This window comes from Podarcis melisellensis (assembly GCF_964234715.1).
Source record: "Podarcis melisellensis genome assembly, chromosome: Z".
NCBI classification, from domain to species: Eukaryota; Metazoa; Chordata; class Lepidosauria; order Squamata; family Lacertidae; genus Podarcis; species Podarcis melisellensis.
Window position 1 is genome coordinate 31,684,670 of NC_138547.1, and position 14,959 is coordinate 31,699,628.

A 14,959-nucleotide genomic window follows, 5' to 3' on the forward strand; every position below is an offset into this window, starting at 1 on the left:
TCCTGTGGTGTCAAGGAAAGAAATAGTCATAGCTGAACCTTATGATGCAGACAGAGAACAAGCTGGTGAAGGATAAGTGGAGCATTCCATTCTTCCTCTGCACATAGGGATGTGGGAGAAATGCATTTAAAGGGGAATCTACTGAATTCACACTACCTCAAGCAATTCAAGAAGCAAAATGAAGCTATTCTTTGGAATTTGCACTTATCGAAATAGATGCTTCTACCATTTTACAATACGTAAACTGTTAACCCAACCTGTTTATGTAACTGATTGGTTTTCTGAATCAATTAAAACTAGTTTTATTTTTGAAAACATTGCAAGATTCAAGTTCCTATAAAAACTGCAGTTGGAAAGCGTCCTCTTAAAAGAGAAATTATGACAGGAGGGAATGCATCTTCTAAGGTGATGCCTACTACAATCAACGCACATGTCCATCACATTATATCCACATTTGAACATGCTGCCTTAACATGCAATAGTTAAAAGGTGGGGATAGGGGTAGGGGTGCACACACAACCCCCCCAAAAAAAAATCTCTGTGCATGTCGGTTCCTGTGCACAGCAGCCCTGATTTTCACATGTAGAGCATAGAAAGTTTGTGTGGGCCTTTTAGCTGCATTCACTTGAATGCGCATAGAATTCTTCGCACTTTGGCGGACTCAGGTGGATGCCAGTAAATGCCCCCTGCAGACCTGGCCGTCCCACTGAACATGGAAAGGCCAGGAGCTGATCAAGCTGCGCTGATGTGTATGGGATCATTGGAGGTGGGGCGTGTGTGTGTGTGTGTGTGTGTGTGTGAGAGAGAGAGAGAGAGAGAGAGAGAGAGAGAGAGAGAGAGAGAGACCCCACCCACATTTTTAACTACTTGATGTTTATGTGAAGGTCTGAACATGGCTGAAACAATTAATTACTTTATTAGCTCATAGGTAAAGGGACCCCTGACTGTTAGGGTCCAGTCGCGGATGACTCTGAGGTTGCAGCTCTCATCTCGCTTTACTGGCCGAGGGAGCCGGCATTTGTCCGCAGACAGTTTTTCCGGGTCATGTGGCCAGCATGACTAAGCAGCTTCTGGCAAAACCAGAACAGTGCACGGAAACGCCATTTACCTTCCCGCCAGACTGGTACCTATTTATCTACTTGCACTGCATGCTTTCGAACTGCTAGGTTGGCAGGAGCAGGGACCAAGCAACGGGAGCTCACCCCGTCGCAGGGATTCGAACCACCAACCTTCTGATCGACAAGTTCTAGGCTCTGTGGTTTAACCCACAGCGCCACCCGCGTCTCTTTATTAGCTCATACCCATAACTGAGATTTCCTTAACCTGGAAACAGCCCTTAAAAAAAATTACCTGACGGTGCACACCTGTACCTGCAAAACCGAGTCTGGGAGTAACAGGTTGAACAGTTTCTGAGGTTGGGCAAAGAGAAAGAAGCATTTCACATTTTGAGGAAATGGATGGGGAAAGCACTTAAGAGGGGTTGATGCTGTCTCCGCTGCATTTGAACATTATAGTAGCGGTGTGTGTACGTTGCATGAGGAAGATCCTAGGTTCAATCCTTAGCAGCTCTCCATTAAAAACAGGATCAGGTAGCAGGTGAAGAGCAGGGCTCCTGACAGATAGCCGAGAAAGCTGCTACCACAGCAGATGCCACCGGGCAAGATGGCCCAGCGGTGTCACTTAATAAACAAGGCAGCTTCATATGTTCCAGGTTACCCCACCACCACCAAACCTGTTCAACCTATATACTTGGAAAGATTCTTCAGAAATAACTATGCAATCCTGGAGGGGTACCCTTTTTCCTTGAGGGTTGCATTGCTTCATGAGGGCATATGGCCATTTGCAAGGGTTGGGCAGAGCCAGAGGCAAAGTAGATATAACACTCAGGATGACTCTTACCTTTGTTTAGTAGGGTACATTGCAGCAACATAAGAAGGCAGAGGTTTCTAAACCCTCCTCCCTACCCCAATACCTCTCCATCCTCCATCCAGACAAGTCAGAGGCATTAGTTCAAGGCTGGTTAGGCAAAAGCACTTAAAAGAAGCCTAAAGCATGCTCTGGGGAGAATCCTGAGGGCAGGACAGAAAGGGGTATGTGGGGCACCATTTGGCCCCTGAGCCTGAGGTCCCCTACCCTGTTGAAAAAAGTTTCCACTGACCGGGAAAGCATGAAAACCCACCTCTCCTTTCTGCAATCCCCTTCAGCACTGATTAGCCTTGCAAACCCATAATCTCATCTTTCAAACAACCTGTCTTACTCTGTCCTCTTGCAGAAAAAGAGCAGAGATGTTGTCAGGGATTCAAGTCTATCAAATTGTTCCCACCCACCTTTCCTGTCCCTGCCCAAAACTGATAGATAACACAACAACTTAATTTTTGTTTTTTTTGTTTTTTAAAGAAAAACAAAGGCAGCTTTGTAGATCCCAGTTTGCTATTGCATGAGAAAAGATACAAAGCAGACAAGCTTGTGCATTTGTGCCACTGTTGATGTATTAGTACCAGATATGCATGCAAAAAGTTGCGTGCCTGGGGAAGACACAAATCTCTTGCCCCCTTCCCCCACCAAATAAGAGATTTGTACTAATAACATCCCATTAGTTTTCTCTCTCTACAGTATTAGCATGCAGTGTGTCTTATTTGCAGAGGACAGTCCTCTATTTTAAGGACTATCCAGTCAAAGCTCAGTCTAAAAATAATGAGCCATAATAAGGGAGAGCAGTGACCTTACACTTGGATTACAGACTGAGCCAGAACACAGGTCAATTGGTTACCCACTCACGGAAGATGTACTGTATTTCTAGTTCAATTACAGTAATTTTTTCCTAAATTTGCACCTGCACCCACAAATTACCACATGTGCTTAATAAAAGAGAAGTACTATAGCTCAAATGTTAAAGCACCGGTTTCGCATGAAGGAAGTCTAAGGTTCAATTCCTGCCACCTCAAAGCAGGGCTGGGAAAAACTCTTGTCTGAAACTCCAGAGAGCTGCTGCCAGTCAGTGAAGACATTATTGAGCTAGATAGACCAATGGCCTGATGGGGTAGAAGCCAGCTTCCTTTGTACCCAATACACTGCTGTGTGTTGCAATTGTCTCCAAAACAAAGCCTTGGAAGATTGCTATGTATCTTGTCATTTCACCTAGCCCCTCTTGCCCAACACACATCTGTGACCTAGTCCGGGAGCAGGGTCTAATTGTCATCTGGGCAGCCAAGGACCTCCAAACACACTGCCCAGGACTGTGCCCCAGAGAAGTCACTTTGGTACTGCTCTCGCAGTGGTTTGACTTCACCCTTGGAGGTACACTCCATTGTCTCTTGAGACAGAAGGATGCCAACGATAAAGGGGCTTCTATAGCTTCCTACTGGGTGCAAATTCATAGCGACTGTAGCGCAAAGCTAGCAACACCCTCGGCAGCAGTTGCTGCCATCCTTGCATTCAGTGAGGTAACAAGACTCAACACCTTGCTCCATGCACATCAAAGCTCCTTCCCGTTGACACCCCCTTCCACCCACTGGCATTACTTACCTGCTCGGTGCAAGGACATAAGCAAGGATCCTGCCCTCTCCATGAGTGCTGGGGTCCCACACGCAGCACCAGCAGTATCAAAGCCCGCACAGGGGCATCCACACCACACGCAGATGCCTTCACAGCACCCTGGTCTGTGCAACAGACACCCACCCACCCCTGCTGTCTTTCGGCCTAGCCCAGTTCTGAAATCGGCAGCAAGGTGAAATCTGCAAGGCGGCTGCTTCTTCAGGCGGATTGTCCTGCCATGCCAGGGCTGAAAATAGTTTAGGAAGCTGCCCCTTTTGTTCCTAGCGATCCGCCTGCCTCCAGTCCTCCTCGGCTGAACTTCCTTTTCCCACTTTCTCTGGCCCCCTCGGCAGGGAGAGGAAATCACCAGGAATTGGCTGTTTGAGTCAACTCCCGCTGGCCCATTGTCACAGGCCTGTCCCTCCTTCCTTCCTATCGACAAGGCCCTGGGAAAAGAGAGAATGAGCCTGTGTTTGCACACAGACTTGTAGGCCAAGTGGGACCTTGTTTTCGAAATGCTTCCTTTACTCGACTTCACACACCTTTAGGAAAATGGCTCTAAGATCAGAAGGATAATCTCTTTAGGGCTTTCCCCTCCCCCTGGTGGTGGGCCTGGCTCCCCTCTCCTCTTGCAAAGGAGGCTTTCCACAGTTGCTACTCCTTCCAAACACGCCTTAGGGCTGGAGGTTGAGGAACCAGGAGAATCTCTTTAGAAGGCAGATTTGGCTCGAGGGCTGCTGGTTGCAGATTATAAAGCAGGGGTGGGGAACTTTGGGCCTAGAGGGCCACATCAGGCCTCTTTATCTGGCCCTAGGCCACACCCATCTCTGATATTGTTCTGCCTCCTCCTTGAGCAACTTTGCCTGGCTGAAAGGTTTCCTTAAATTCTAATCATGCCTACTCCTTGCCTGAATGAAGGATAGAGAGGAGAATGTGTAGAAACTGGCCAACTAGGTAAAGTAAAAAAATAATTGTGTTCATTGCTGCACCCACTTTAGCTACCATCATCAACAGCATCACATGAAGAAACAGAGATGCACTGTAACATATGGTTCCTTTCTGACAGTTCTGAAGGATATTCTGAGCTCTTCAGCACCAAAGGAAGACGTAGTTCATGCTTTATTTTAAATCATCTTGATAGATCTTTGGGCTGATCCTGTAAGTCTACAACTGAAAAGTGGCCAGCCAAGGAGCCAAGACAAGTGCAGCTACAATCAATAAAGCCATCTCCTGTTGCTTCTTACAAGCATCAGTTTTACAGGGTTCCCAAATGTGGGTTCTCCAGCTGCTTTTGGACTATCATCCTTGACCACCGGTCCTGCTGGCTAGACATGATGGGAGTTGTAGTCCAAAAAACAGATGGATGCTGTTTGGGAAACCCTTATAGACTGGCTGGCATGTCAAGCCATCATCTCACTGTAGAACAATGAGATGAGAAGGGCCAAAGGCCCTTGCTGGCAGAGTCATTTAAATATTTCAGACAAAGTCCAGAGAGAAAAGAAAATGATAATACTGTATAAACTGAACAAGAACAGTGTATAACTTCAGGTTTTGTCTGTCTTAAGTCAATTACATAATAGAAGAAAACTATGTCAATATGCAAATGACATTCAGCTCTGTTTCTCCTTGCCACCTGGTGAAGTTTGTGTCTGAAGGCAATAATGAGATGGAAGAAGGCCAAAACACTAAAGCTACATAAATCCTAGATAAGTTAGAGATACTGCAGATTGGTAGTTCCTGGGTTGATGAAACAGAGAGAGAGAGCTTGTTCTAGAGAGGGTTGCATGCCCACTGAAGGACCAGGTACATAGCCTGAAGGGTTCTCCTAGATTTTCCACTGTAGTTAGGGCCCAGGTGGCTTTAGTGGTATGAAGTGCCTTTTTCCAGCTCTGGTCTTTTCACCAGCTACAGCCACTCCTGGGAAGAGAATGCCTGGCCATAAAGATCGGAGCACAAATTACCTATCACTTGGATTACTGCAATTCATTCTATGTGGGCTGGCCCTTGAGAACTGCTCATGGACACTGCAAAATGCAGCAGCCAAAGTATTAATGGGAATGTGTGCAGAAAAGCATATAACAACAGTTCTCATCAGGCCCAGTTCAGAGTCTTAGTTCCAAGTTTAAAACGCTAAATGGCTAAGGATCTGGATATCTGAAGGAATGCATCTCTCCAAATAGTACTGCCTGGGCCTTGAGGCTGTTCGTTCAGCACCAGCTGAAGACTTTGTTCTTCAGCCTTCTGAATTGGCTGTGTATGTGTGTGCTGTGTAAGGAGCGACATAACCAAGATTCTTAATTGTATTTCACTCTTATTGCTTAGTGCATTTTAAACTGCTGATCCCTTCCCCATGATCACTAGTGATGAGGGGTGGGACATACATTCTTTAAAATGAAAGAAAACAAGCATTGCTTCTAAAATGTGACGGTTCCATTTTTAGTATTAATTTCAAGCTCAAGGACATCAGTGGATTAGAAAGTTTACATGCAGAAGGTCCCATGTTCAAGCCCTGGCATCTCCAGGTAAGGTTACATCCACACCATCCATTTCAAGTTCTCTTACACCACTACAACACCCATGGCTCCCTCCAAAAGAATTCTGGGAGCTGTAGTTTGTTAAGACCTCGCTGAGCTACAGTTCCCGGCACCCAAATGAATGCTCCATGGTGTGGATCTCACCTAAGGGGATCTGGTAGTGGGAAACAGGAAATACCTTCCTTTGTCCAAGACCCTGGAGACCTGCTAATTTAGGCTGCTTTCAGATATGTGGGTTACTGTGCTACGTTTGCTGGTTACAATGCTAGCTCTTCTGTCCCAGTTTTTAACATTCCTTTTATACTGCAGTACTTTGTTGCATTATGGCACTCTGGCTTTTTGATCAATACACCACCATGTCACACTAAATTCTGAATAGCAGGAAAGAACTGTATCCTGGGATACTGCCCTAAATTCTGCCACATGGAACTACAATGCAAAACTCCTGAGATTTGCCAAGTTAACAGGGTTGCAAATGGATTCTACTCGTACCCCTTGAAAAAATTTAAGGTGGGAACAAGCACTAAACTTCCACTTAAATCCCTCTAGATTTCCAGAAGTGGCTTTTCTGTAGCATGAAATTTAACAACAACAATGACAAAACAACCACCACAACCCAGGTCCAACACTAACACTGAAGAAAAAGCAGGAAGGGACTAAAGCCTGAGAGAACTACAGCGAGGGAAGAATAGATTACCTTTCTGTCTATTACTTCCCAACGGGTTCCGCTAGCTTACTGAAAACAGTGTTGCTTTACTCCCAGTAATGTCAGATGGGGTTTGTAGTCCAATCGCACCTGGAGGGTCACAGGTTTCCCCAGCCAAGGAGTAAACCATACCTGGGCCAGGTAGACAATGGTCTGTCTTGGAATAAGGCAGCTTCCATCTTCCATCCTCACTCAAAACAACTTGCAAGCCAACAGCAGCAAGACCCTACTGCTTTTGCAAGAACCAAAACCAGGATATTTACAGCCAGTGTGGTGTAGTGGTTTTAGAGACCAGGGTTCAAATCCACACGTGGCCATGTGGCTCCCTGGGTGACCATGAGCCAGTCACTGTCTCTCAGCCTAACCAATCCCTAAGGGGTGTTGTGAGGATACAAACGGGGAGGGGGAGAACCTATGTGTGCCAGCCTTGGACAAAAGCTGAGCTATAAATGCAATAATTAGCACGATCTGGCTTTTCCTTGCTAGATTCTGGCCATGGGACTCTTAATGCTCAGCTGAATGGATCTGCCTGAGCTGGGCTGCAGGTTGTTATTCTCCATGGCTGTGAGACTCAATTGCTCAGATTCCTTCATTGCAATAAAATTTGACTATTCCTGCAAGAGCCTGGCTGGAGTAATACCAGAATCATCATAGCTATATAGATAACCATGCATGGCCCCCAGGGCTCTTTATCTGAGTTCCCACCACCACTATCAACCTTCTACTGCAGAGATGAGTTTTGATATAACAAGATGTATGTGCTTTAGGCTACTGATGCACAGCGAAGGACAACAATCTCCAGCGTTGAACATACACACAGGCATGGCTGTCTCTATTCTCCCATTCATCCTCCCACCCCACCCATCAACTTCTCTCCCCACCCCTCACCCCATTTCCTTTTCCTGTGAAAGCCCTATCTCCCCACCACTGGAAATCCTGCTTGCTGCTACTCCCACCCTCGACTCTCAAGATTTCAGCAGGAATCGCTTGCACACTTGCAAGCCCATGTCTATAGCCATGAGGGCAAGAAACCTGTTTACTTGTTTGTTATAAATTGAGTAACAGATTAGATGTTTTAGGTGCTGAAAGCTGCACCTACTAGCAAATTCAGAACTTAACTACAGTATTGCAGAATATGCCCAGCACTGATAACCAGGGCTGAACTGGATGTTTTCAGCTAAGTAATAGAAACTGGGTGAAGAGCAGCAATAGGGGCTGGTTTCAGGGAAATTTAATCACACCCTTATAAATAAACCCATGACAGTTAGTTGCCTGTCAGAAAACAAAAGGAGACTGAAATCATATTCACGCCATAAATTTAAAACACATGCCTCCCCTCCTCTGGAGAATCCTGGGAATTGTAGTTTGTTAAGGGGTAGAGTAGTGGTTCTCAATTCCCCCCCCCCCGGGCCACAATTTCAAATTAAAAATTTGCTCGTGTCACACCAATTTTTTTGTGGTTAAGAAATAAATTGGAAATCAACTCCTAGCAATGCCTGATTTATACCTTAGAACATAACTACTTTCTAATATGATCCTGGGAGGTCCAGAAAGTATAAAAGAATGCAGCTACATAATAAAATGAAGATGAACCATTCCCAAAATATAACAGATTGTATTCCTGCCATGTTTGCCATCCTCTCCTGCACACACCAGTGTGCCAGATTAGGGCTTGGGAGACCAGAGTTTAAATCTCCACTCAGCCATGAAACTCAGCAAGTGACCTTGGGCAAGCCTAATCTACCTGACAGGGTTCTTGTGGGGATAAAATAGGTGGTGGGGGGTAGAAGAACGACATGTACCAACCTGAATGACTAAATGGTGGCCACTATCACTTTCTCTCCTTCCCGTACCCCCAACGCTTCTAGAATGACACTATATAAAATTGTTCACACGTTACACTGAACACAGGTATAAGCTGCTATTACAAATGCACAGGTGTTTGCAGGAGACAGTGTACACGCGTTGCTCAACTATTGCGTATGCAGACTGTGCACACATTGAAGGTAACATGTGAATAACTATACAAGTGTATTTGTGTACATGGGTTTGGATGTTGAACCCTTGCTAAATGTAACATGCAAACACCCTAACGTTACAACATCACATGGTTCCAAGGGCTTGCAGGGCGCTGGCAAACCCAACTTTACTAAAGAAAAGGCCACTGTTACTGCCACTCACTGAACTCTTCCCCTCAAACCGCGCAAATAATCCTTCTCCCCAAATCATCTGAAATGCTCTCCCCTATTTGCCACGATTGGAGGAGGCGGCATTTTTGCTCAGCCTTATGGCTTGGGGTGGAGGGGTGAGGAATGAAAAGGCCTTGGGACCAGAGCCCAGCTTTCAGGAGCCAATGTCAAAAAAATGTTAGGCTCTTGCCCAGAGCACGCATAGCAATATGATCAAAATTCGTAGGCATCAGCACCAAACATTTAAAAGTCTCCTGGTATTTTTCCAGCTTGAGTTGCCGAAGAGGATCGTTTCATGCCAAGAAAAGTACCTTGGAAGACTGTTGACTAACATGGGCTTCAAAGCTCTCTCTCATCCCAACCATCCCTATCGCCTTCACTGCAGTGGGTGGGGTGAAGCCATCAGCCTGCTTCTTTTACTTTGCAGTTGCTGCCTCTGCCCCCTGAATGGTGAGTTGAAAGCGGGGCCCCATGGCAACCACAGGCCATTATTTTCAGTGCATGGAATAGTTTTCAAGGGAGCTTTAAAAAAACGCACCACCTGTCAGCTTCTCTTGAATAAACTGGGAAGAGGAAGGCAGGTGGGTACAGGAACATAGCAAGCTGCCTTGTACTGAGACGACCAGTCCCTTTTGCTTAATAATGTCCACACTGATTGGTAGCAGCTCTCTCTAGGGTGTCAGGCAGGGGTCTCCTCTAGTGCTACCTGGAGATGCCAGGATGCTGTGGGATGATGGGAGTTGGAGTCCAACAGTACTTAGAGCTATGAAAGTGCACAGACAACTCCCACCCCCTTTTTTCAGTGCAATTCTGTTTGTGTTATCTTCAACACTGCTTCATGAATAGTCATAACCAGTAAAGCAGGCGGGTGGGGGGTGGGTAGGAGTAGAGCTCCGAGACATTTTTCAGAGGCATGATATCATCATCACTGATGGACTACATGCACACATGTTGAACTTGTTTAAAAATAAATAATAGTAATTACAGGTTTTTGTATACGGTAACTAATTATAAAATAAAGTGAAATCACTAAAAGACTATATAGCACACACTAAACTTAGAGCAAGGGACGCAGGTGGCGCTGTGGGTTAAACCACAGAGCCTAGGACTTGCTGATCAGAAGGTCAGGGGTTTGAATCCCCGCAACGGGGTGAGCTCCCGTTGCTCGGTCCCTGCTCCTGCCAACATAGCAGTTTGAAAGCACGTCAAAGTGCAAGTAGATAAATAGGTACCGCTCTGGCGGGAAGGTAAACAGTGTTTCCGTGCTCCAGAAGCAGCTTAGTCATGCTGGCCACATGACCCGGAAGCTGTACGCCGGCTCCCTCAGCCAATAAAGCGAGATGAGCGCCACAACCCCAGAGTTGGCCACGAATGGACCTAATGGTCAGGGGTCCCTTTACCTTTACCTTAGAGTTAGTCCAAACTCTAAGGGAGAAGGATATACACTGACCTGCCTAGTAATAAGAAACAATCAGCAATACTTAACACACAACCCATTCTGCACAGTACATTTAATGCAGTATCATTCCTCTTAAAATGGTAATGGCTTCCCCCCCAAATAATTCTGGAAGCTAGTTTGTTAGGGGTCCTGAGAATCATTCCTCTCACACAAGTGACAATTCCCAGTGATTTAGCAGCCAATCACTCTTCCCAGGGAACTCTGGGAAATGTAGTTCCAAGGTGGTGGTGGTGGTGGGTGTCTCCTAACAACTTGCAACAAACTACAATCCCCAGGATTTTTTGTGGCAGTTTAAATGTATAGCACGGATAAGGGCTCACTCAGGCAAACACAACAGCAAGAAGAATGTGAAAAATGGGTGTGAGGAGGAATTGGAATGATCCAACTCAGGGGGGGAAAGGCACAACAGATTCAAAATGAGCAAAAGAACAGTGAGGATTTGGAAGCAGAGAATTGGAAGATGGTAAGCAAAGGAAATTAATTAAGAAAAGCCTATGCGCCAGCAGAACTCTGCTAACGCTCCTTCCTACTCCTAAGAGACAAAATCTGCAAAAGAGCAAAGAAAACCACGTGAATCAAGGCTATATTTACTTCCATCAGTTTCCCTCCCTCAGAGCACAGGGATTGGAGAGTCCTGTTTAAACCATTCCCTGTGATTGCAAATGAGACCTGTCAATCACACAGCTCTCCCGCCCTCCCCACACATTAGTTTCGCTTTTTAAGAAATACAGTGCAATGTTTTTTTAAAAAATCTGAGTCCACCAAACATGGGGGGCAGGTGACGTGGGGGGGCTTTCTCCTTCAACTCGGGGTGCTTTGTGCAAATCCCTCTTAACCTTGGAGAACCCCACAATCCTTTTAAGGCACCCCCCTTCAGAATTCAATATTTGTCCAAATCTAGGGCACAACCTAGACTTCTCTGCAAGGTTGTTTGCTTTTCTGATTGAAAGCTGAAGTTTGCTTTTCAGTTGGCTGAAGATCTTACGTTAAGGTTCACAGGCACTTGCAGAGCATCCTGACACGATAAGATAAGCAGGCAATACTGAAATTCCTCCTCCTCCTCCGTACAACCGTTAAAAAGATATTGTACTGCTGTCCTTTATTGCATCTAATCTGGAAGTATCCCTTTCATCCCACTTCTGCCCATTTCCCATCAGCTCCATTTTTTTCCTGGGTAGTTAAAGAACAGCGTTCTGCAAAAACAGCACAGGTTGCAAACATACAACACATTTAAAGACATTTAAGATGTTGCTTCCCCCCAAAGAAACCTGGAAACAGTAGTTGCCTCACAGAGCAACAGCTCCTAGCACCCTTGGCAAACAGCAATTCCTAGAATTCTTTGAGCTGCAAAATGTGCTTTGTGCTACAAAGGACAGAGTCTTGTGGCACCTTAAAGACGATCCAATTTATTATGGCATAAGCTTCACGAACCACACTCAACTTCATTAGATGCATGAATGACATAATAAATTGGCAAGTTTACACACATACGTAACTCCCATAAGTAATCCAAAACATTTAAAGGATATCAGCATGGGGAAGGCTCAGGAGGAGATGTAAGGATGTGAGCAATGAAATGCCAAAACCAACAACAACACCAGAATGCATTAATTTCAATGAGTCTACTCTAAGGAGAGCTACCGTTAGATGCAGCACAACCCCCACCAAGGATAATTGTGTAACACCCAGTTTATTAGGTTCAGGTGACAGTCCCAGAATATTGTACTGAGCTAGTAAAGAGAAATTGAACAGTTTGCATGTTCACAACTGGTTGGGAAGATCAGGGTTGGTCCCCGATCAGCCATGCAATCAATTATTGCAATGGTCTGCATAGCTTTCTGGGAGTAAGCCAAGGTGAACTCAAATGGTGCTTGCTTCTGATTTCATAGGATGTACAATTGGTTTACTCTGACACAAGGCAAGGTCTCCAGAATTAGCAGTAGCAGCACCTCACCCCAATATAGCAGCAGCAAGAAATATAAATATAATGTATGGGTTAAATAGCACAGTTGTGCCCAGTATGTGCATTGCTAATACAGGATAAGAAAGGAAATGGTGCTCTCTTGCTCCCATCTGCCCCAGCAAGCACGGTCAATGGCCAGGAATTACAAGAGTTGTCCTTCAGTAACTTCTGGAGGGCCAAAGGCTCCCCATACGTGACACAGACTGCTGTCATAGTTCAGCCTTCCTTAACCAAATCTGCCAAACTGTTCTTCCATTTCAGTGACCTACAGCTTGATCCTGTGCAGCTTGCTTCTAACACAGGGTAGTCCAACTTTTCATACCAAGTGGGACTCTAGGACCCTGCTCTAGGAGCCCTCATGTCTCCTTCCCAAAGCGCTTACCCAGCTTTGGAAAGGCTGTGTGTGTGTGAAATGTTGCTGAGGGCAGCCAAAAAATGCCTCGAGGGCTGCATGCCTCAGACCACCCAGTTCTAGGGAATATATGCAAAAGATGGCAGCCTTACAGAACAATCCTCTGCATATTTTTTCCCCAAAAGTGAGCCCCACAGCCTGCAATAGGTCTTACTCCCTTGCGCGGATGTAGCGATTGTGGCAATCTTGGCAACGCTGGAACAGGCTGAGGGAGGAGTTGGAATCTAACAACATCTGGCAGAATGCAAGGACAACGCCTTTTGGATCAGTTTGGTGGTAAAAAGTAATCTATACCTGCAAATAAAATAAATAAGCGAACGTTATAAAGAACCCTGTGGGATCAGACCAAAGGCCCATCTCACCCAGAAACCTGTTTTCACAGGTACCAAACAGATGCCTATGGGAAGCCTTCAAAGCAAGACATGAGAGAAACAGCACAATTCTCCCCACTTCTACTTCCCAGCTACTGACACTCAGTGGTATACTTCCTCTGATACTGGAGGTACTGCACAGATATCCTAAGTAACAGCCATGGACAGCCTTATCCTTTACAAGTCTGCCCATCTCCCGTTTAAAACTATCCAAGCTGATGACCATCACACGGTAGGAAAATCCCATCCTTACCTTCTTTTCTAAACGAAAATGTTGTAACCTTTTCTCCATGCCTTTGATTACGTTGGTTGCCCTTTTCTGAACCTTTGCCAGCGCTACAATATCCTTTTTGAGGATGCAATACAATTGAATACAATATTCCACGGGCAATTGCACCATAGATTCTCATAGCAGAATTCCATTATTGGCAGGTGTGTTTTTCCCTCCAACGGTCTCTCCTACTTACCCCTAACAGAGAATTCATCTTTTTTTGCAGCTGCCACATACTGGGTTGACATCGTCCTTAAAGCTATCCATTACCATTCCAATATCTCTTTCCTGGTCAATCGCTGCCAGTCCAGACCCCTTTCTGATGTTTTGGACTACTTATGGGAGTTATAGTCCAAAACATCTGGAAGATACCTGGTTGGGTAAGGTTGTGGGATGTATGTATAAACTTGCCAATTTAGGGTGTCCATGCATCTAATGCATCAAAATAAACAGCTAGTTCCTGCCAATCCTGAAGCTGTCATTAGCATCAGGTTTCATTCATCACCTGCTGCTTCCTCTGGAGAGAGGAATACTTTGGGGCTATTTTGATTAGGGATAAGGGGACAGTCTGGTGTGGCCAAGTGGCAGACCACCCAGGGAAGATAGAGCAAAGGGGGCAGTGAATGCAGGAAGCGGAGGACAAGAAAACTAACAATGCTCTGTTTATTTATTGCATTTATGTTGCACCTTTTCTTCCAAGGAGCTCAAGGTGGCACGCATAGTTCTCTACCTCCTCATTTAATCCCTACAACAACCCTGTGAGGCAGGGTAGGCTACTAGTCATATTGGCTATGTTCTACCCGCTGCTAATTCTGGTTGGCCACAATGAGAACAGGATGCTGGACGAACTGAGCCCTTGGCCTGATACAGCAGACTCTTATGTGCGTAGGAGAAAAGAAGAGGGAAGAAGGGCATTTGTGCCACATGCATTTTCTCAGAAGTAAATCCTACTATGCCCAATGCAGCTTGCTCCCAGGGAAGCTCACAAAGGGTTTTTTGCAACCCCTACAGCACAGTCCTATGCATGTCTACTCAGAAGTCCAAGTGAGTTCAATTACGACTTACCCTCCAGTACGTTTGTATAGGATCACAGCCCTGGGATGCTCTCTTCATTAGCTGTGCCCCTTCAGCTGGATTCTATGGACGTTTTACTCTGGAGGAAGTCCCATCCCATTGAATCAAATAGGATCTAAATTCTAGGTATCAGGATGCAGGATGGTAACCATCAGGGAGGCATTTGTACACGTGCATTGAAAGATGGCACGCATGTGTGTGAGTGAAAGTGATTGGTCAGCACAGGCAAACAATCAGTAAACATAAGAACATCAATCTCACACACACACACACACACCCTCCTCAATGCAGCCAGTTCACATGTTCAACTATAGGTCATGAGGCAGGGAGCACCTGTGTAAACCTGCCCTTAAATATGTGAGGAGGAAAAGGGAAATAGGGGTGGGGGTAGGGAAAGAACCTGACACATGTCTTTCCAACACCTGAAGAGCCTATGCCAGTCTAAT

At 45.6% G+C, this 14,959-nt stretch overlaps 1 protein-coding gene across 4 annotated transcripts in view; it reads right to left on the minus strand.

Moving 5' to 3' along the window:
• Positions 1-14,959, minus strand: part of NHSL2 (NHS like 2) — a 107,973-nt gene that overhangs the window by 41,740 nt on the left and 51,274 nt on the right. The window contains exon 1 of one of the 4 annotated variants that reach the window (XM_081897327.1): positions 3,526-4,472. The exons of the other annotated variants lie outside the window; for them this stretch is intronic. Within the exon in view, the coding sequence (XP_081753453.1) occupies positions 3,526-3,568 (43 nt within the window). The 5' untranslated portion in view covers positions 3,569-4,472. Of the gene's footprint in view, positions 1-3,525; positions 4,473-14,959 lie in introns of those variants that run through there. 4 annotated transcript variants of the gene reach the window in all.